Genomic DNA, 23,801 nt, shown 5'->3' on the forward strand with positions numbered 1-23,801 from the left:
ATCTTTGTGTGGACTAGGAAAAAATGCAGCATTTTGACCTGTGGCATTTATACCGGGCACTGCTGCAAAATCAAGTATCAAATAGTACCACTGATGAGGTTCAGATAGATTTTTTTGAAGCTGTTAACGCTGCGAAAGCCTACCTCTTTGCAGGCAGGCCATGTGAGTGAGCTGCTCATTCTGCAGAAACATCTCAGTATCGGAGGAGTGGATGAGATGCTTGTGGTGGGGGTGAAGAGCCAAGCACTGCACTTGGGATCCCTTCAATCCCCTCCTTCTGAGGCTCTGTGTGGGGCTCTCCATGGACATTTGTCTTGTGAACTTGGTTCTGGAAAGGGCTCTCTAGGTCATTGGGTCTGGTCTGACTAGTGTCACCACAGGGATTCCTAGCGAAGATGCTCACACTGTGTCCTTCCGAGGAGATTCAGCATGCCACAGATGTGCCGCAGTACCTGTCCAGCCCCCCTTGTCCTACTCGAGGGCAGATTGACCCACAGTGAGTAGCGGTTGTACCTAATCAGGGTGTGAGTACATTGGCTGTAGTCAAAATACCACCAGAAACAAGTGCAAGAATCCTAGTCAGGAGGTACACTGTAAGTCCTTGCTGGGCAGACAGCTAATTCTAGGTTGATTTTTTTCCAGTATTTTAGAGCCGTATAATGTAGTAAATTCTGTTATCTTTCTTGTTTCTCCTCTCTTTTCATATACAAGCTGGTCCTTCAAGAACAGCAGTCCCTGAGCTCACAACGGCATTACTAGTTTCTGTTCATCCTCCGTTAGCATTTAAATTTAGCTGTTCTTGAACCACCCATGGCAGACTGGGGACTTCCTAACTCCCACCCATCCTAAGTGAAAGTTTGCATTCTACTTCTTTGTGTACATAGAATTTCTGCTTTAAAAGAAATAATATATGCAAACTTCAACTTGAAACCAGAACCAGAAATGGATTTTGTCATACACTGGGGAAAGTTCCCAGAAGCCACCTTTGGTACACATGGGTTTGCAAGCTCATTCGCCTACTCTTTCCTCACATGTTAGGCTTCTGCTCTATGCAAATCTAGAATGAGTGGGTTATGCAGAGAGATTTCTATAACCGTTACTGATGGAACATCTAGCTTTTAGGGCCATTATAGTTGCATCATTTACCAAATATGCAAGATAGTCATGTTCAATGTATTTTTTGTGGTGAAATAAAGTGAGTTGGCTTGGTATACCTATGTGGCCAGAGTTGTTTGTGTTTGTTTTCACTCCATTTTTCAAGCAGAAATGCAGTTTTCAGTAGGGCATTATAGTGTCTTAGAGTAATAACCTATTTTTTTACAGCAGGGAAGAGTGGGGATAGATATAAAGGGATATGTCATTATTTCTGAATTTAACAGCACTAGGGCTCCTTTCTTTGTCCCAAGGATAAGAGGCACAGCTCAATTCATATGGCAAAATCTTCTGTCCTGCCTTTCCTCTGCTGGCTCGCCTCTTCCACGTTGCCTATTGGGAACAGCCTGTGTGCTGGGTTATTTGCTGAGCTATGCCCAGGCACTGCATGGGAGAGGGCTAGGCAATATGGACCAGGAGGTGTGTTAGCGATGAAACGGACAGTCGTGGACGGGACCTGCTGAAGATGAAAAAAAGTCCTAAAATCCGAAGGTCCCCGAGGGTGAGCAGTATAGAAGAGAAGACGGCGCAGAGGCAGAAAGGAAATACTAGAGAGAAGACTGAGGACAGAAGATGTAACATTGGCACTGATGTTTGCTGCAGGCTACAGCAGTGAGGCTCCTTAAGGTGTGGAGCTTTTGTTTGGTTGTGTTTGTATGTTTTTAAGTCTTGTGCCATAGGCTAAGACCAGGAATGCTACAGGCTTGGGGAAGAGTGGCTGGAAAACTGCCTGGTGGAAAAGGACCTGGGGGTGTTGGTTGATGGCTGGCTGAATATGAGCCAGGAGTGTGCCCAGGTGGCCAAGAAGGCCAACAGCATCCTGGCTTGTATCAGGAATAGTGCAGCCAGCAGGACTAGGGAAGTGATCGTCCCCCTGTACTCGGCACTGGTGAGGCCACACCTTGAATACTGTGTTCAGTTTGGGGCCCCTCACTTCAAGAAAGATGTTGAGGTGCTGGAGAGAGTCCAAAGAACGGCATCGAAGCTGGTGAAGGGACTGGAGCACAAGTGTTATGAGGAGCAGCTGAGGGAACTGGGGTTGTTTAGTCTGGAGAAAAGGAGGCTGAGGGGAGACCTTATTGCTGTCTACAACTACCTGAAATGAGGTTGTAGCGAGGTGGGTGTCGGTCTCTTCTCCCAAGTAACAAGCAATAGGACGAGAGGAAACGGCCTCAAGTTGCGTCAGGGGAGGTTTAGATTGGATAGTAGGAAAAATTTCTTCAGCAAAAGCGTTATCAAGCATTGGAACAGGCTGCCCAGGGAAGTGGTGGAGTCACCATCCCTGGAGGTATTTAAAAGACAAGAGAGATGGTTTAGTGGTGGACTTGGCAGTATTAGGTTAACGGTTGGACTTGATGATCTTAAAGGTCCTTTCCAACCAAATGATTCTATGATTCTAATTGAAAAGATGCAGAGGCGGTTTAAAGCTGGCATAACTTCTCTGCTGCAGAATGTGTGCTGAGCCGCTTAGATATGGGCTTCCCATCGGGTTTTGCTAAGTATGAGTGTGTTTCTGATATGATTTAACTTAGTAGGACTGACTTGGCTTTTGCTTGATTTCCGTTTTCACTGTTTAGGGAATTTGCCACTTTTCCTTCCAATTCCCTCCTGGATCTGTAATTTCATGCTGCTGGGATTAGTCAAATGTCATGTTACTGTGGGCAATAGCTATGAAAATTATGACCCTTCTCATGAGCACCAAAGGAAACAGTGATGAGAAGTAGCCCAAACCAGTAGTAGAAAGGTAGAAAAAAAGCAATACTTGAACGATTTTGGTGGCTGCAAAGTGCTATACCTTCTATATGAATTTCACCTTAGCGGATGCTCGGCATGTATGTCTGTCTTTTTTCCATGAATAGTGGACAAGAAAGGAAATGTAAGACTTCCCACCCTACAAACAAATGCCAATGTTTGGGAGTTGTCTTGTATTCCTGTTGATTTTTTCAGGAGCAGAACAAGGCTTCCTCAAAAAGCTGTTAGCAGCAAAGGCACCAGAGTCATGCGTCTGGGGACTTGAGGGTGCAGCACTGCTTTTGCTTATAGCAGGCAATTTTCTCTGTCGCTTTTGAAGTTGCAAATAGGATTTTAAAAGTAAAAAACATTGTACTGTTGTTTCAAAATTTGTGAGTTGGGGATTTAATTACATTCTGACATAAAGAATGGAAAATGCCACACTAATAACATACAGGAAGCAAGTTCTGGCAGGATGGGGTCTACTGTAAGCTGTTGTCTTGTGGTCCTGTTCACATGAGAGCGCTGTTTGGCTCACAAATTCTGTTTAAACTGTAGATAATTTTTTAATATACCGCGAGTTTGTCACCTAGCTGCAAAAGAAATTTAAAGCTTCAATACAACAAACTTTCGGTGGACTCATTTGTTACATATTTTAATTTTTAAGTCTGAAAAAATGCTCGTGGAATAATGTATGTATTAGTCTAGTCCATTTTTTTAGAAAGTGATATAACATTTTCTTCTAAACGCATGCAGTGTTCTTAAATTATCATGTGGTTCACTTTTATACAAGAACTGTGCAATATTTCTTCTTCTAACAACAGCAGCATCTATCACACAGACACATTCACCTTTCATACACATGTTCATTCACATTTGTTATTTCAGTTATGATGGTTACTGTGATGAGTTGGGTTTTAGATACTGTTTTACCTGTGTGATGGCACTAGATAAAATATTCATTGTACCCTCGGTGGGCAGCAGTTTGTAAAACTTTTATCTCTGCTGATGGAATACTGATACACAGTAAATGCCTTGTGCAGATACAGAAAACTGTATTAATATTGTGAAGGTAAAAGTTCGGCTTTGAAATACCGATTGGACTGGGGACATAAAAGATTAAAAAAAACAATTATGAAATTCAGGTTTAAAGTGCATCTTATAGAGAGTGACTTGGAAATTCTTGTTTTAATTGATGCTGTTCTCAGATAACAACTTCAGAAACTTCAAATAGAAATTTGATTTTATGGGTTAGTGCTCATGTCTGATATGCTGGAAACCTAAATAAGATCTACAGTATTTCCTATGTGTGGTAGAGTGCTGTGGGATGGTGGAGTTTGCTATGGCACTGGGATGTAGAAGAGGGCAGTGAATTACCATCCAGAGGGACCTTGACGGACTTGAGAGCTGGGCCTGTGCAAACCACATGAAGTTCAACAAGGCCAAGTGCAAGGTCCTGCATGTGGGTCAGGGCAATCCCAAGCATAAATACAGGCTGGGCGGAGAATGGATTGAGAGCAGCCCTGAGGAGAAGGACTTGGGGGTGATGGTTGACGAGAAGCTCAACATGAGCCGGCAGTGTGCGCTTGCAGCCCAGAAGGCCAACTGTATCCTGGGCTGCATCAAAAGCAGCATGGCCAGCAGGTCGAGGGAGGTGATTCTGCCCCTCTACTCTGCTCTCATGAGACCCCACCTGGAGTACTGCATCCAGCTCTGGGGCCCCCAGCATAAGAAGGACATGGAGTTGTTGGAGCGAGTGCAGAGGAGGGCCAGGAAGATGATCAGAGGGCTGGAGCACCTCTCCTATGAAGACAGGCTGAGAGAGTTGGGGTTGTTCAGGCTGCAGAAGAGAAGGCTCTGGGGAGACCTTCTAGCAGCCTTCCAGTACCTGAAGGGGCCTACAGGAAAGTGGGAGAGGGACTTCTTACAAGGGCATGTAGTGATAGGACGAGGGGGAATGGTTTTAAAGTGAAAGAGGGTAGATTTAGATTGAGTATACTGGGACTTCTGCAAAGCCTTTGATACTGTCTCCCACGGCATTCTGGCTGCCCACAGCTTGGACAGGTGCACTCTTCGCTGGGTTAAGAACTGGCTGGATGGCTGGGCCCAGAGACTGGTGGTGAACAGTACTGAATCCAGTCGACGTCCGGTCACTAGTGGTGTCCCCCACGGCTCAGTACTGGGCCTAGTCCTGTTTAATATCTTTATTGATGATGTGGATGAGAATATTGAGTGCACCCTCAGTAAATTTGCAGATGACACCAAGTTGGGTGGGAGTGTTGATCTGCCTGAGGGTAGGAGGGCTCTGCAGAGGGATCTGGGCAGATTAGATAGAGGGCTGAGACCAATGGCATGAAGTTCAACAAGGCCAAGTACCGGGTCCTACACTTTGGCCACAACAACCCCATACAGTGTTACAGGCTGGGGGAAGAGTGGTTAGAAAGTGACCCGGTTGAAAAGGAGCTGGGGGTATTGGTGGACAGCCCGCTGAACATGAGCCAGGAGTGTGCCCAGGTGGCCAAGGCGGCCAACAGCATCCTGGCTTGTATCAGGAATAGTATGGCCAGCATGACTAGGGAAGTAATTGTCCCCCCATACTCGGCACTGATGAGGCCGCACCTCGAATACTGTGTTCAGTTTGGGGCCCCTCACTTCAGGAAAGACGTTGAGGTGCTGGAGCGAGTCCAAAGAAGGGCAACGAAGCTGGTGAAGGGTCTGGAGCACAAGTGTTATGAGGAGCAGCTGAGGGAACTGGGGTTGTTTAGTCTGGAGAAAAGGAGGTTGAGGGGAGACCTTATTGCTGTCTACAACTACCTGAAAGGAGGTTGTAGCGAGGTGGGTGTTGGCCTCTTCTCCCAGGCAACTAGCAACAGGGCTAGAGGACAAAGCCTCAAGCTGCACCAGGGGAGGTTCAGGTTAGACATTAGGAAAACTTTCTTCACAGAAAGGGTTATTAGGCATTGGAAGGGGCTACCCAGGAAGGTGGTGGAGTCACCATCCCTGGAGGTGTTTTAAGAAAAGGCTAGGTCTGGCACTTAGTGCCATGGTCTAGTTGACACAGTGGTGCTAGGTCAAAGGTTGGACTCGATGATCCTAGAGGTCTCTTCCAACCTAGTTGATTCTGTGATTCTGTGTCATGGGCTGCATTAACAGCCTGCACATTGAGAGAAGCGATAATGCTGCTTTATCTGGCACTCAGTAGTCCACATCCAGAATACAGCATCTCATTTTGAGTCCACCAGTAAAAGAAAGACATTGATAAACTGGAACAAGTTCTTTGGCTGTGGGAGCTGGAGCACGTGCCCTGTGAGGAGATGGTGAAGGAGGCGGTCTTGTTCAGCCTGGAGAAGAGACAGCTTTGAGGGAACCTTCCAATACACACAAGGAGGTCATACAGAAGACAGAGCCAGGCCTGTCACAGTGGTGCCTGGTGGGGCGGACAGGAGAGAGTAGACGGGACTTGAAAGTAAAGTTTCAGGCTGGGTATAAGGAAAATATTTGTCACTATAATAGCAGTCAAGCAGTGGAGCAGGTTGCTTGTGAGGTTGTACAGTCTCTGTCATTGGAGATTTTCAAGACCCAACTGGGAAAAGCCTTGAACAGCCTGGTCTGACCCCAGAGGTGGCCCTGCTTTGAGCCAGAGATTGAAGTAGAGACCTGCTGAGGTCCCTCCCAATGCAAGTGGCTCTATGGTTCTGACGTGGGACAAAGCTTGGAGCCAAAACGTAACTTATTTTTTCCTTATTTTTTGGTACATGGTTATAAGCAAATTGTTCAGCCTCTTTAGTGTGTCAGTTCCCTATCTATAAAGTGGAGGTGACACTACTTGTCTACCTCGGTGGTGTTTCAAGATAAGATATATGAAAGGCTGTGATATTTTGGATGCTTTGGCAAAGTAGGCATAGACAGTTAAGCAGGTAGGCCTTTAAAGTCTGCCTAAGAAGCTGGTAGAGAGGTATTGTGCATCTTCACAAGCACTAACTGTGCAGTCTTGGGAAGCTGTTTTCTGTGCGTTTACTTTCGTGAAACTCCACCATATTTTTTTTTCTCTATGTGCTGCCAAAGAAGTTGATCACCTTAAAAGGTAGTCGTCTGCAAAATGTGTTAGTGTTAGTAACGGCTCTGACAGCAGGCTCTCTATATGCTTCTGTCAATTATGGTAACATTTGTCATATTTTCCTAGTTAATATTTTTCTTCCTGCTATGGTGGTTGCTTCTGTGGGCTTTTTGACAGAGGGGAAGCAGACTTACCTGCCTTTACATCAGGAGCACTGAACCCGGTTCTGCCCTGTGCATCAAATGTACAGCTAATTGATGGATATACTGAGGAGTCTTCCGCCCCACACACATCTTTCAGCTTTGGTGATCTTTAGTAAGATGCAAAGCCGTCCTACAATTTTCACACATAAATAAGGAATTGACCTCTTTTTTAAAAAAATAGTATCAGTTGGAAGAGTTACTGAAAATTGCTTTCATTTTGTGGCATTTCAACTTATAAAGAGTCTTTGAGGTAGCATTAGAATAGGCAGGGGTGTGTAAATAGAAGTTTTAAGACATCTTGGGAGCTTGAGATTTAGAATATTCTGTAATACCTTTTTTTAACTGTTTCTTCTTTTTCTTCTCCCTCTCCACCTGCCTTTTGCTCTGTAGGAAATAAAGAAGGACATGAAGAAAGAAAATACTGCCAACAAACCACCAGAGAAGCCTATAAATGAAGTTTCCAATGGAAGCCCTTTACTGTTGTCTGAGACAATTATTAGAACCAACAAAAAAGGTATAGTATATGGAAGCTTAAATGCAGATTAAATTCAGAGCTTTAAAAGAACAAAATGTAAACCTTCTTTGTTTCTAGAAATAAAACTAGAGTCTATTTAACTGTAAAGGCATAGCAGGAATTAAAAAAAACCTAAAAAAATGTCATTGTCCTCTTCAACTGGCATATGGATGCATGTATTATGTCTAATATTTCCACATTAATTTGCACAGACATCCCTTTCTTAAAGAAATCCTTCCTAGATACATTTAATTAAGAAAAGCTGTATGAGGAGATTATTAAAGCTTATTAAAGTAAGGAACTGACAGCTTGCATATATGGAGGTTTTTGTACAGTGATGTCAGTCTCCATTCACGTATTCATGTTCTGTCTGGGACAGAGACTGGTTACTGACAGAGAACTTTGAAAAAAAAAGAAAAAAAGAAAAAAAAGTGGAAAACATAAAGCTTAACGCATTAGTTTCCTGGGAAGTGTCTGTCACTGTCTTCTGTTTCAGACTAGAATGTGTGATCTTCATGTCTGGCTTGACTCCCAATGCAGATTCCTATGTATGGTTTTGAGTTACTAAAATGAAAACCTCCATATCTTCTGTCTTTCCCTAGCTCCTAGTCGTGCTCTCAGAAACATCAGAGCAAAACAAGAAATGGGCAATATAAAAGCTGGATTTTTCTTTAGGTTGTGTTTATGCATCTGTTTGTTTGTGGGAAGACAATTGACTATGTGCAAGAGATGGTGTCTATTTTTTCCTCGAGAATTCACTGGATGGTTTCTTGCTTGCTGTCTTGTACAGAATAATCTGCTGTTATTAATCATTGCTGTAATGTAATTTCCATTTTGGCATGTCTTCTATACTGTTAGGACTATGCATATGGAAATTTCCTTTTCCGTATTATCAGGGAATATTGTATTTGAGCAGGCAGTTTGACTAGAGGTCTTAAACTTAAGGTTTGGAACTGCAAATGAGGAAGGTTAAATAATTTCTGCAAAATGTATGACGTCCCTTAAAATGTGAGGGGGAGTAATCTCCACCTCTTTTTCAAGGAGGGATGTCCTCTGAAAGAAAAAATTGGAAATAAATCTCAGAAAGCTTTGTCTTTTGAGTTTGCAATGTCATCTTGAATCTGGAGACACGTCCAACATTTCTGCTTTGGGTCATAGGTTTTTCAAGCAACAGCAGAATTAAATTACCAAGAATTATTCTTTTTCATGGCTGCTATACAGAACCATATGAGTAGTTGGGAAATTATCTAGGGACCAAGTCTGTTCCATATTGCTGCAGCTGCTATTTGGAGAAGGCTAATAGCTGTGGCAGATGCAGAGATTCGGTTCAGTCACAAGGGGATAACACTCCAAATATGATACTTAAAGCACAGTCTTTCTCCTCTTTTTTCTTCCCTCTGGCTCGGAAGCTTTAAAGGATTCAGAAGATAAAGGAAGTTCTCTTTTTCTGTCTGTAGCTGGAGAATACAAAACTTCATATTTATTGAAAGGAGAGAAGCAAAGACTGACACAAAGGTCTGTAGCTTGAGGAAGGGGTTAGGTTTGGAAATAGCAGATTTCATATTAGGGTGTGATTGCATTGGATTTTGTTCATGAGGGTTGCACTTCTCATGACTACCTCTACATAGGGTCAGGGTTAGTAAATTTTTGATTTTGACAGCTTCTTCATGGCTGTTTCCATTGCTGCAGAGCAAGCAGTTGCAGCATGCCATAGTCTAGCAGTACAGCTAAGGATGCATAGAGCATAACAAGGTCAAGAGAGCTTTCCCTCTTTTTTTTTTTCTGGGGTCAGTTTGAGCATGGTGCCAAAGTGGCCTTGTTTAAGTAAGAATAGCTAAGCAAGTAGTTACTGTTGTGTTCAGTAATAAAGAGTCTTCCAAGATCGATGTGGCAAATCTCCTTGTGGAAAGTGTTGCAGTATTTTACTGAAGAGTGAGGCCTAAATGCCACAGGGATTCTTTTCTTCAAGTGTCCTTGTGCTGTGATTTTTATTAAACCCTACCTCATTCTGTTTACTGATCACAGAATGTGACCTGACCTGAAAGAGAGTACTTTCACCCCCAACCCCTCCCTTGTTGTTAGGAAGTGAGGAGCATGGGGATGCATCTAAAGGTCTTTAGCCACTGTTCAGTACCACTAATCAATCCACTGTTCAGCAATGAAAATAGTAGGCAGTATTATTTATTTGCTTGGGCAATGTAATCTTGCTGCTTGGAACTTCAGAGCTGATCCAGTGACATGGGAGTGAAGCATTCTGTGCTGTTGCATTGTTTCTATTACCAAGATGATGATAAGTGCTTTTTACTGCTGTGGTGTTATGTTGCATAGTTTTACTACTTAACTTGGTTGGCCTAATTTAAGTGGCAGCACTTTAGCAGGCATTTGCATTTTGAGCAGAAGAATCTTGGCCTCTTGGGCTTTTGGCTTATAGAGAGTTTTTCCTTGAGGAATATTGATGAGTGTCCAACAGTGGTATTCAAGGAAAATAGCTAAATTATTTTTAGCGGTTAAGAGGAAAAGAATGGATTTCTGAATAAAAAACATATTTAGGATCCAACATTTTATCTTGTTTGTTCATGCTAATTATTTCTAAGGACTGCAAAATTATGTTTGCTTGTAATAAAATCAGTATAAAATTGAAATGCCTCTTGTAAAGGCTTATTTCATCAAATAGGTAAGGGACATTACTTCTTTGGATTACAGATGTAATCTAGGAACAATTTAAAGTTGGTGTAATGCCACTAGTAGTAGCCTACCTGGGTTAGTACTTCCATTAAATACTGAAGGTGGCAATTGATTGTGGTATTATTAGTTGTAGGTCACCATCCATGAATCGTTCAGGTTTTTGTTGTAAAGACCAGGAGAAGATGGAAGGATTTGATTTTGTCTGCTTTTCACTGGGGACAGTAAAACCAGAACATTTCTCATCCTTTAATGTTCTTTGCTGACCACAAATACTAGTGACCCAAGGGAAATATAGAGTAGAAATGACTGCTGTGGTGGACATAATTTAGGAAACCATATTACGCTTGGCCTTAATGTATTTGTGAGAGTTAATATTCATAGGTATTTCCTCTCTTTACAGGGTTGTAAGCATGATCTAGAAGTTAGGGCTCCACCTAAGAAATAATGGATTTATTTTCTAGATCTCCCACAGAGTTGCTGTGCAACTTTTGTTAAATCACTTAAACTCTGTTGGCCAAATTACCACACTTGAATTTCCAAGGTCAGGTATCTTAATGTGTATTCATTTTTCAGATAGGCAGAGTTTTTTTCTTATTTATTGCAGTGGCATATCCAAAATTATTCATAATTCTAGGTATTTCAGGCGTCTCTGCCTCAGGCTGCCTATTGGCAAAACCTGGGTTATACCTGCCTCATAAAGATGTTGAGATCTGTTATAACCATGCATGGTAGTGACGGGATTTAACATCTAGGAAACAGAGCATTTTAATATAGCATTCCAGTGAGTTCATGCTTCACCCCTGAAAGACTCAAAAAAGGACCATTTTCTCGAGTGTAGAGATGGGGTTAGGGAAACGTTAAGTCCTTGTGCTTTTCCTGACAGTTCCCAGGGCTGCAGCAGCTCCAGGCTAGTTTTGATGGGTGCTTCAGGCACTACATTATTAGCCCCTGTCTAGGGAAGAAGGCCGTGGCACTGAACAACATGTCTGACACTGTATGAATGTCAGCTGTGGTTGGCTTGCATGTCCTTTGCCAGAACCTGGGAGGGATCATTCTTTTGCTTCTTCCTACAGTTCATATGCCAAGAAAATCCTTTCCTGGCCAGGTGTAGGTCTGTTAGCGTATTTTTTCACTGCTCCAGAATTTTTGATTGGCATATAGAAGTATTGTTCTAAAACTTCTGTAAAGCTGACTTAAAAAAAAAATTTAAAACTCATTTTTTCTCTTTAGAATTGGCATTGTTGCACCCTGGTAATAACAGGTTGGGAAAACCTTTTCTTCCCTGAGAGCATTTTCAGATTGTTTGAAAAAAGCAAAATTATTGCTATTGTTGCTATTATTTAATATCATAAGAAAATTAGTCAGGTCTTGGAACAGGAAAACACTGAAAGATATATATATTTTTTAATGCTTTTCCAACATGGTGACGTTCCATCTTTTCTAAGTTAACTTTCAAAATCTAGAAACAGATTCAAAGTTGTGCAACTGTTTCAGATCTGTCATAAATTCTGTACTATTTTCATCCAGGTACAAAGGGACATAATGGAAACTTGCATGCAGTGAGCTTAAATGCTAAATAGCTATGGCTTATTTTAGGACAGTTTTGTTCTGACTTTCGAGTATTCTATTTTTAAGTATCCTATTCATTGTGCTATTTTGTGTATCTGGGAAAAGGAGCCCACTTGCATAGACCAAATTGCAAAACTGGAGTTGATAGGCTGTATTTTGTAAGTAAACTAACAACAATTGTTATACAAGTGAAAATATTTGAGGAAAAGATATATTGCCTTGCCAGATGTATTTGTTTTATATAAACTGTAAATGAATTCTGCATTGAAGTTATTCAAGCCAGCAAATCTGGAACAGCTTATCATGTGTTACATATTCTTAATCAGAGCCAAACACTGAAAGCAAGGAAATATTTTTTCTAGTTCTCTTGAGAATTCTTTCTTTCACCTTCCACCCTACATTTAAATCATAAATAGAATTTGCATCCTATTCTGAAAGGGAGAGTTTTGTGAAAGTAGATCTGATGATATAATAGGTTTACGTTATGAATAAACAACAAGTCTGTTGTATGCAAAACTGAGATTTGAGTGATTTTGTAAATTAGTGAAGTATTTTACAAGAAAAATGCTTCATCATTTGGTTCAATAGTTTTATGATTATTTGGGTACGAAGGGACACCCCATTTATTAAAAAGAGAGACTGATGGAGACTCAGCATAGAAGTGTGTTGACTCTGAGTTTTATATTAAGTAATGTATATAAGCTATGATTCTGGTCATATTTTTCAACAGAAAGGCAAACCTCAAAATTTCCTTCACAAAATCTTTTATTACTAAACTTAGTGCAAATGACTGCCTTTGTTGTGTGCCAGTCATGTGTTTGATGGGGTGTCTGACCCTCAGTACACTCAGCTTTGGTTTTCCTTTCAAACACAGGAAGTTAGAAAGCATTAATCTGTCTTTTGGTTGGATTATCTTTCTGCTGTTTATATGTTCAGGCCTTCTCCACAGATAGGCTTTGGTGTTCCCTTGCAAATACTGCCAACTTCAGAGAAATTATAGCTAGCATGAAAAAATACCCTTTTCATTTTGAAGATAAGCTAATTGGTGTATAATCAGTATAGAGTTTACACAAATATTCACAAGAACATACTTCTCAGCCTATTAAGGTTAAAATATGCATACAACATATGACACAAACCCAAAATGAGACGTAAAAAATTAATGGCACAGGAAACTTGAATTCAGCAAAATATTTATTCTTTGAGTTTAAATACCATATCTGCATATGCGTAAGTAGTGTCTCGGATAATACACATTTCCTTTAAAAGTACTGTTTCTTGGAAATAAATACTTGGATAATTTTTACCCTCAGGTAAGCTACACTGCACTGAAAGGCACTGCTTTCAGTTCAGAGAGGCAGGAAAAGACACCGGTCTGTGCTGGACATGTGGGTGGCAGCCACAAAGAAACTTGGGGGGTGTGTGTGGTGTGTGTGATTTTTAGTGGTTTAACAAATTTTTTCTGAAGGCAGATAGGAAGGACTTTGTCGCATGCTAGAGGCGAGATCTCTACTTGGTAAAGTTCCCATTTGATTATTCAAAACAGTATATTATTTTATACATGCAGCCTGTAGAGGATACATGGAAAAATGATGATTCTTTCTAGCATTTTAGTTTCATGACTCTTCTGATGAAAAATAATCCTCAATAGTGAAAGAGAGAGGACACTTAATGTGCATGGAATATAGCTAGTTTTGGAGCTGATGAATAAGATGCGTTCAGATGAGAGGTAGTTGTCTAACGTGTGAACATCCTTCCTCGCATCATGGGGCCATGCTTTTGTATTCAATATCCATTTATATAAATACATTTATATAGTAAGGGAAATCATAAAACAGTGCAATTTAAAATTATTGCATTATCTGTCCGGTGCCATAAAATGAGTTTAGTTCTTTTGGGGTTTCTCTTGTATTTGTAACTACAAGTTGTAACATAAAATAAGCTTATTCTGAAGGACAGGAATATAGACATAGGTGTTACCATTGTTCTAAATTTGAGATTCATCTGTTAACCATTGAAATGATTTTTTTTTTTTTTTTTTTTTTTAATCTGGAAGAAAGATCTCAATGCTGTCTTCTTGGCAACAGTGGAATGGGTGCTCACTCATTCTTTTCAAGGAGATCTTGTTTATGAGTCCTATTTAAATAATGACTTAATATATTTAAAATCTAAGCTTTTTTTCTATTTTATGGTCATTTGTGGCTCTGGTTTTCAGTTAACGTGTCATTATCTATCCAGATTCCAATGACTTATTCCAGTGAGGTAGTTTCTTTTCCTGTCATTTACTGTGCAGTGCCCCCATCTTCGTTTTATCCTACATGCCTACCCTTTCTTTTCAATCACTCCTTCCTGGTGCTCTGCGAAACGCAGAAATGCTGAGCAGAGTTGGATCCAACCACTGATGTGGGATCCTAGTGAATATCATAAAGGCTCTCTGCAGGAGCAGCCTGTAGAAGTCAGTTGCAGAAAGCCCTCTTGGTTTGAATTGTAATTCCAAGTTAATTCTATCCTCTGGGTATCTTCTGTTTGCCTAGGTGGCCATCTTCCTGTGTGTCATGTGTTTAGCTCTAGGAATCCCATTTGTGGACCATGCTGTGAAAACACTGAACAAAAATACAGCCACTGCATCAAGGAGCTAACTGTATATACACCTATGTCTATATATATATGTATGAAACAAGGTAGCAGACAACTAAGAAAAAGAAGAATACAAGGGAAGATGCGTTACTTGGATGATTGCTAGCAGGCTAACTGTTTTCAGGTTTATTGCAGACAGAGAACACTTGTTTTATGAAAGATTTAAATCTGGATCTTCATTTGGAAATTGGGAGGGCTATATGGAGAAAATTGTGACTATGTTGGGTTTAGAATTTAACAGGCACTGTTGGATGCTGACACCCAGGGCAGAGGAGGGGCAGAAGATGACCTTTTCATATAGAGTCTGAAGAGATGTGGGAGAGCAGTCACTGATCGGCATTCTGAGCAGCTTACGGATGAAACAGAGGAAGGTAGTTATGGAGGCAAATGAGGACATGTTAGGTGTTTGGTTTGTTGGTTGTTTTTTTTTTTAGGTAGATCCAAGAAGTATATTTGTATCACTGGGAAAGCAGAGATAAGTGAATTTTTAAGAGAGGGAGTGAGAGAGAACAGTTAAAGTAGTGGAAAAGGGCTCCAGGGACAGTTGAAAGAACAAGGAGAAGAAAGACTTTTTACAACTAATTTATGCAAATGCTGCACTAGAAGGAGTAGTTGACTGAGTTTCATCTTCTTATTCATGAACGCCCACAAATTTTTATTTAATCAGTTAAAGGATTTTTTTCCTTTCTAAAAGCTTTGCAATACATTTTACATGTCTGAAGTATGAAATGAAATCAGATATATCTTATAACAGTTGTACTAGAATTTGCTAGTTCACTTTTATCACAGTGTATGATAATTGCCCAAAAGGTACTAGTCAAGAGCAAATGTGTTGTCAAACTCAGGTGCAAAATGTGTTTCTGTTAGCACTTATATTGAAATGTCCTTTAACACAAGCCAAACCCAATAAAATACTAAATGCTAGAGCTGTTCCTGTTGAAGTAACAATAGCAACAACTTTGAAGCTTCCTCTTGTCATAAAACTAAGTTTCCTCATCGCAAAAGAGACTGTTTATTTTTTCACAAGCTTCTGCAGAGAAGTGTCTTGCTGCTGCCAGAAGTTCCCTCTTTCTCACTGCTGTAGGATAAGTGACTTGGCACCTAGCAAGGCCCAGCTGCCTTTGAAGTCTGTCCCTGACGTTCTACCTCCTGACTGTAGCTGTCTGTGTCTGTCTCCTTTAGCCTTTCATCTAGGTGGTGTGGGGTTTTCAAGAACAGCATGGCTAACTTGATTTGAGAGTTAGCAGACCAACCTTTCTCCCCTGTCCTCCCTCACAACTTTCTGTGATTAAGGAATGGCGGAAGGCGAACCGGGTGTCTCACCTGAAGTGAGTGTTTGAGCGAGTCATTGGGGTCACTGTGCATTTCCCAGGGCCTAGCTTGGGGTATCTACACCTCATATGGCAGCTGTGATAGGAGAGAGTCAGACTGCCTGTTGTGTGGTAGAGACAGTGAAAGCAAAGGAGCAATGCAGGGATACTGTCATGGAATATAAAACATAACCCTATCTGGCATGAAAATTTGAGATCATGAGAGTATACTTTGTGCAAGTTAATATGTTTTCCATAAGCTCCAAAAATTTGCCACTGTACTTTAAACTGAATCCTTGTCTCATCTTTCCTGGAGTTGATGAATTTGTAACTGCTAAGTTAAATATGCCCGTATAAGTGTGCTTTCACACTGACAGGCAGGTCCTTAGTTCAGTGCTGCTCTACCTTTGCTTGCTTGGATGGTAGCTGAGATGGTACTGTCTTGCTTTTATGGGGACAGGGAACTGGTGTTAGCCTTCGCTTCTGGGCTGGAAGTAGGGCTGTGTGGCTGTTGGTATCTCTACCCCTATCGTGTGCAGATAGTGATAAGAGCCAGCTGTGCTATGGTAAGGTGCGGCACTAATCAGTGTACTGAGGGCAGTTGGAGGTTTCTGGCTCCTGTGACAACCATAAAAACCTTTGAATGATTTCTGGGGTTGTAGGTGAGAAACAGTGCCTGTCAACAGCTCCCTTGGGTCTCCTTCAAATTGCAGTATCATGTGACCTGAATTGAAGACCTAAATAATTTGTATAAATGGTCTGAGAATTCGTTCTTAACCCAGTAAGCACCCCTCTGTAAAGAAGATTTTTGGATGTCTGTGAAAGTGTAATGTAAACATATGCGTTTGTACTTTTTTCTGTGATTGTATTTTTTAGAACCAGCTCCATACTTGTGCCCTCTGCATTGGGATAGAGTGACTTGTTCTGCTGCTGTTGAATCCCTTCAGTGCAGGAAACTTTTAAACTTGTGCCTACTTGGTCCAGAAGGAAACTACAGTCATTATTCAAGAGCTTGCTCTTCTGACGGAATGGTCATAGAATCATAGAATGGTTTGGTTTGGAAGGGACCTTAAAGATCATCTAGTTCCAACCCCTCTGCCGTGGCCAGGGGCACCTTCCACTAGACGAGGTTGCTCAAAGCCCCATCCAACCTGGCCTTAGACACTGCCAGGGAGGGGGCATCCACAACTTCTCTGGGCAACCTGTTCCAGTGTCTCACCACCCTCACAAGAAAGAATTTCTTCCTAATATCTAATCTAAATCTACCCTCTTTCACTTTAAAACCATTCTCCCTCATCCTGTCACTACATGCCCTTGTAAAAAGTCCCTCTCCTGCTTTCCTGTAGACCCCCTTCAGGTACTGGAAGGCTGCTAGAAGGTCTCCCTGGAGCCTTCTCTTCTCCAGGCTGAACAGCCCCAACTCTCTCAGCCTGTCTTCATAGGAGAAGTGCTCCAGCCCTCTGGCCATCTTTGTGGCCCTCCTCTGGACTCACTCCAACAGGTCCATGTCTTTCCTGTGCTGAGGACCCCAGAGCTGGATGCAGTACTCCAGGTGGGGTCTTGTGAGAGTGGAGTAGAGGGACAGAATCACCTCCCTCGACCTGCTGCCATGCTGCTTTGGATGCAGCCCAGGATATGACTGGCTTTCTGGGCTGCAAGTGCACATTGCCAGGTCATGATCTTTATCAGCCCAAGTTGGGATAAACTTCTGCAGACAGTGACACGAATTTACACAGCAAAAATGAAAAATGAACCATCGCTGCTGGTAGGAAGGGTCATCACTGCCTGGGTGGTTTAGGAGAGCAGAGCAGAGTTCTGCTTAGAAGTACGCTGCGGGGGGGACCTCTGTGAACCAGCTGCTAGTCTGGGGTTTGGTTAGGAGTGTGTGTCTGTGGAGAGGGATTAAACTCTGAATGTGCTTTGCACAGGTATTTTTTACCTGTTCTCTTGCCCTACTCCCTTTCCTGTGTGCACGTATGCAACATTTAGAGTGCTTTAAGCAAAGCTTTGCTGTTGGCTGCAAGTGACAAGAAACTATATGAAAGTATTGCCCATAGGGCACGTTGTTTGTGCTCTTTTATGATCTGTGGTAGATTCTATGAAGCATTTTACTTCCAGGAATTAATACAGGCTATAAAAACTTTCGTCTGATAAAGTGATATGCCAGAATGAACTTGTCATTGCATTCATTTGAATTATTTTTCACACGTAGTGTGGAATACTTCGATTCATCTGATTGAAAGCCCCTGAAGTTAGGGAAGTTTGCTTTGCTGTAACTAGATTTGAAAAACAGATAGAGGTATCAGACAGTGTTGATAATGCATGGCTTGGATTATTCTGAGTAGAATAGCATTATTAGCTGTGTAGGCTTTCAGTCTTCAGACTCCTATATTATGTAGGTGCAGTGACTCAAGTAACAAGATACTATGCCCGCAAAAGTATATTTCTTGTTTCCACTGGCATGAAGTTTCCTAAATTTTATTCATTGAATACTTCATGCATGTTTTATCTTATTTCAGAATTTCTTCCTCCTTACAGTCTACTCCACCAACTTTCCATTATCAATAGCATGGAAAGCTGTGCTATTGTTAGTGGTGCGTTGTGATGTATTGTACTGTTTACCATATTTTTTTATGGCTATCTCACTGCTTTCTAATGTTATTTCACAGTTAAGATGCACCAGTAGTTTGCAGTAGTTCCTATTCTATATCTTTCTGCATTCCCTTTTCAATTATAAATGCATGGTTGTACCTGTTTCTTGCTTGGGGTTAATTTGTAATATCATCCTCTTTAAAAATTCAAAGCACATTGCTGTTGATGGTTAGTTTCCAAGCTGATTGGTAGGGTGGTTGTGCTTGACAAGGGTGTGAAATGTGGAAGTGCTGACAAGTGGCCGATTGCTGATTCTTGGCCCCAAGCGCAAGATTGCAATAGGAAAGGTTATTATTATCTGTCACACAGCAAGAGCTGTTATTTCCTAACTTCAACACCAACTTTATTTAGAAACTGAAGTGGAGGCTGGGCAGAGGTCCTCATGGTGAGAAGTAGCTCCCTGCAAATGCCCAAATTAGGTGGGAATGAGTTTTGAAGTCAGCGTGGGTGTAGTGCCACTAGCATGGTCCTCTGCTTGGGCTGCATTGCCCCAGTGAAGTGCCTCATGATTTTAGCTGTTACTATAGCATCTGCTGTGCCTGCATCTTCATAAATCTACTCCACAGAATATTCCAGAGAGCGCTGGCACCTGCAAGAATCCCAGGCCACCTGTGGCAGCCCAGGATACATCTGCTTCCTCCCAGAAATACTTGGCTGCTCCAGAATCAGTTTCCGATGCTGTTTTTTCGAGGGGCCAGATTTCGTCAGCTTTGTTACTCGTACAGTGCTCAGCCTGGTACTGTATTCAGTGATCAGATTTCTTGAGTAGTGCGCTACAGTAGATCACAGAATCACAGAATGTTAGGGATTGGAAGGGACCTCAAAAGATCATCTAGTCCAATCCCCCTGCCGGAGCAGGATTACCTAGACCATATCACACAGGAACGCGTCCAGGCGGGCCTTGAACGTCTCCAGAGAAGGAGACTCCACAACCTCTCTGGGCAGCCTGTTCCAGTGTTCAGTTACCCTCACCGTAAAGAAGTTTTTCCTCATATTTATGTGGAACCTCCTGTGTTCCAACTTGCACCCATTGGCCCTTGTCCTGTCAAGGGATGTCACTGAGAAGAGCCTGGCTCCATCCCCATGACACTTGCCCTTTACATATTTATAAACATTAATGAGGTCACCCCTCAGTCTCCTCTTCTCCAAGCTAAAGAGACCCAGCTCCCTCAGCCTCTCCTCATAAGGGAGATGTTCCACTTCCTTAATCATCTTTGTGGCCCTGCGCTGGACTCTCTCTAGCAGTTCCCTGTCCTTGTTGAACTGAGGGGCCCAGAACTGGACACAATATTCCAGATGCGGCCTCACCAGGGCAGAGTAGAGGGGGAGGAGAACCTCTCTCGACCTGCTAACCACACCCCTTCTAATACACCCCAGGATGCCATTGGCCTTCTTGGCCACAAGGGCACACTGCTGGCTCATGGTCATCCTGCTGTCTGCTAGGACCCCCAGGTCCCTTTCCCCTACGCTGGTCTCCAACAGGTCTGTCCCCAACTTGTACTCATACATGGGGTTGTTCTTGCCCAGATGCAGGACTCCACACGTGCCCTTGTTATATTTCATTAAATTTCTCCCCGCCCAACTCTCCAGCCTGTCCAGGTCTCTCTGAATGGCTGCGCAGCCTTCCGTTGTGTCAGCCACTCCTCCCAGTTTTGTGTCATCAGCGAACTTGCTGACAGTGCACTCTATTCCCTCATCCAAGTCATTAATGAATATATTGAATAGAACTGGTCCCAGTACCGACCCTTGAGGGACTCCGCTAGACACAGGCCTCCAACTGGACTCTGTCCCATTGACCACCACTCTCTGGTTTCTTTCCTTCAGCCAGTTCACAATCCACCTCACTACCCGATAGTCCAGACCACACTAGATGACAGGGATAACACTGTGTTTAGTGATGAAACAGGGTACAGTAGCATCCCAGCTGTCCAGTAGCTTGAATTTAAACCATCATATACATTTAAGCAGCTCTTCTTGACACTAGGTCATGTATTTTCCTGTTGGCTATCATCCTCTGTCATGCATTCACTGGGGATATTTCAGTGGTAAAATAACCAATTAAAGTACCCTCACACAAGCTTCAGTCATTAGCACCAGATATTCTGTTCATTTTAAATAACTTTAAATGCTGTATTTTTGTATTTTCCTAAGTCATTTAGTGCCACGTGTACCTTGTGTAGTCTTCTGTTAGACTCCTGCCAGATTCCAAGTGTCCTTGATCTATATAGTCTGGTATCTAGCTCTGCAAAAGCTGCAAGATGCAATGTCAGCCATTATTGCTTCGTTTTGCAACTACAGTCATAAGACTTAGTGTTTTTTCAGGCTTAGGAATTCTCTGTTAGACTACTGACTCAGCATAGTGTTATCCTAAATTACACGGGTCGTGGTTACTTCTGGGAATTCATAAGAGGTCAGGAAGTGTCCAGGAAATGATTTAAATTAAAAAAAGCTCCAGTGACCTAAGGAAAACCAAAAGATTCACTCACATGCCTGGCAGCTATTGAGCAAATAGAGTAATAAACGTTGAAAGGTTAGCCTGAGTCTGTAGTTTCAGAGACATGTTAAGCTAGCACTGACACACTAAAAAAAGAGCCCTCTTTCCTGTTTTCTTCTTCCCATGTTCTAGTACAGATGTTTGTCTGCATAGTGGGCTGGATTAGGAGAATGATCAGGGTTAGCATTAAACTAACAAGAAAAATGCAGAGGTTGTTTTTAACAGCAGGTCAGGTCACTGTCTACCTCCTCACACTGCTGCACGAGCACTTGATCTGACAGGATGGCAAGGAGTGTTGCAGGAGCTGGGAGAAGCAGAGGGAGCAGCAGTGCTGCCTTTTATTTGGTTGCAGATGAAAATCGTTCTCGAAGTGCTAGAGTGATGGTTTGTCGTACTTTTCCAAAAATAGTTCATGGTCATTACATTAAATCAACTGCTAAAGAAAACAGATTCTGTCTTTTCAGTTTGAATGGTCAACTGTTGATCTTCACTTTTCTCTTGTGCTGGGGAGGTATATGGCTTGGTTGGTGTCCCCAAAAACCAACATTGCAATTGTATGCAGAACTCTTCTCCCCTCCCCGCTCTTCATCTTGTAATCACAGAACCTTTTTGGAGGTGGATTTCATTACAGACACAGCTGACTTGAGCCAGAGGTCTATTCACAGCTTTTAACTTTGAGGATGTAACTTCTCATTCATGTAGCAAGTGTAATGGAAAAGACAAGAGGAACTTGACATCTATTTTTAGGAAAAGATAGTGTTTATCCCAGCAAAACTAAAAAAAGATGTATAGACATTAAAAACTTTAAACCTAGACAGATTTGTTTAAAAAATTATTTTAAGGTAAAGGAGTTTCTTTTAATGTGTACCTCAATTGTCCTGTCAGTTCAGGTAGTCCTACACCGACATTTAATTTCTGTGCAAATTGATATTCTCCTATGCATTGTATGAAAAACACACTAAAAAAATGGAAACCGATAGCACTGGAAAAATAGTAAACCTGATAAAGTGCTTTCAAATGCACAAAGTGCATATTGAGCACTTTTTAATTTTATTTTCACAAATAAAAGTAATATTTTCACAAATAAAATTTATATTATTGCACAAACGCACATCATAACAGCTGACACAATAGTTGTGTAATAGACTCTGTATGCTTCAGAAGGAGAGGGTGAGCAGACGAGTAGCTGTGGGTGTACAGATGACATTAAAAGGGCTACCAAGAAGGTGAGGTATGAAACCAGCCTGCTTGCCTTGCCTGGGATCAGAAGTCTGGAAACCTCTGTTTCAGGAAAACAGAAGAAAAAAAGAGAGGGCCAGTAAACTAGAAGAAATTGTTCAGTTCAGCATGCGTTGCTCTAACAAGTTGATTAACAAGGACATTAAGGAGTCTTAGGCAGTGTCCTGCTGGAATTTTGTGGCGGTGGCCCAGTGCTAAGACACAAGGATAGAGGTAGTTTGTGTGAATGCTGCTGTGGGGTAAAAAAATAATTATTAGGGGAAAGATTTGGTGGCAGGTTCAGCAGGGGATCTTGGGTGCAGGTGCATCCTTAGATAGAGTTAGGAGAGCTGTGCAACTGATCTCGGGAATTAGTTAATTTAGCAAGAAGATCAGAACTGACATGAAGTCGTCACTGCTCACAGCATGTTATCAGAAGTGGAAATGGTTGTGACCCTAGAGGCAGAGCCGAAGGATCTTAGGGTGAAGAGTTACACAAGAATGACATCCCCAGATGTATCATGGAGAGGGGACATCTGAGTTAGCTACTGGATGAGGGAGACTTGCAGCAAGCAAAGCAACAGAGGTTTTTAATGGGGAATTATGTACAGCTTAGAAGTTGGCATTTGGTACAATGTAGTAAGACTGTGTTATTTCTGTATAGAAATCTTTCAGTGTCTAATTTAAAACCCACTGAAAACTAGCAAAAACTGAAAAAACAAGGTAACTTAAAATCATTAGAAAGATGATTGGCAATCGATCCCTTGACTAGGGGACCAAATGTTTAATTTGTTAATGACTTACTATTCTGAATTTTATATGGGAAGTTACCATGCCACAGGTAGGAAATAGAATTATAGAAATTAAAAGGCAGACAAGCTTTTAATATAATGACATAAAACCCAACAAGTACGTGTTCTGCAGTCAGGTTGTAGAAAGTTCTGTGCCATAAAACTGGGGATACAATTGTGGACTGACCATGTCTGGAAGGGGGCAGAGTGATTAAAATCCAGCATGTAAGTTTGGCTGAAATATCTGCCTTTGCTGTGTTCAGGGGCTTCCCCACTATTTGTGCAGTCAAGACTGACAAACTGCTCAAGTGGTCATTTGAAGTTTTTTTGCAAACATAATGGAAGCTACAGCATCTTTGGGACCAAAGGACATTTAATGTGGGAGTGGACACTTTCTGGCCTTTGCAGTCCGTGCTGTAGAGGAGGCAGCTTTTTTGGTAGCTATCTCATTATGTAAGGTATTGGAGATTACATTAGATTTCCACCTAAGCTTTTCAGTATAAATACTGGACCTAACATAGAGAAACAACTACTACTCTGAAGAATTATTTTTTTAATAAATTCAGGGAAAGTAGACAAGCACACAATACAGAAAGTTATGAGGATTTTATTTTCTTCCTTACTCTTCTTGTCGAGTTCTTAAAACCCAAAATGTAGTGTGGTAGATAGAACTGCTTTTGAAACGAAAATTTAACTGAGTCCTTGGAGAGAAAAAGACAAATTTGTCATAAAGACATTTTTCATAGATATATCTTCATTAAAACTTCCTGTTTCAGCTTCTATAGGAA

The 23,801-nt window shown here is 41.7% G+C and overlaps 1 protein-coding gene across 4 annotated transcripts in view; it reads left to right on the top strand.

Annotated features, from left to right (window-relative positions):
• The window catches only part of SH3KBP1 (SH3 domain containing kinase binding protein 1), a 244,603-nt gene that overhangs the window by 81,991 nt on the left and 138,811 nt on the right, over positions 1 to 23,801 (top strand). For all 4 annotated transcript variants that reach the window (XM_068425085.1, XM_068425084.1, XM_068425086.1 and 1 more), the window contains one exon: positions 7,534 to 7,657. In XM_068425085.1, coding sequence (XP_068281186.1) covers positions 7,534 to 7,657 — 124 coding nt within the window. The remainder of the gene's footprint in view (positions 1 to 7,533; positions 7,658 to 23,801) is intronic.

Source organism: Nyctibius grandis, chromosome 2 (assembly GCF_013368605.1).
Source record: "Nyctibius grandis isolate bNycGra1 chromosome 2, bNycGra1.pri, whole genome shotgun sequence".
Classification (NCBI taxonomy): domain Eukaryota; kingdom Metazoa; phylum Chordata; class Aves; order Nyctibiiformes; family Nyctibiidae; genus Nyctibius; species Nyctibius grandis.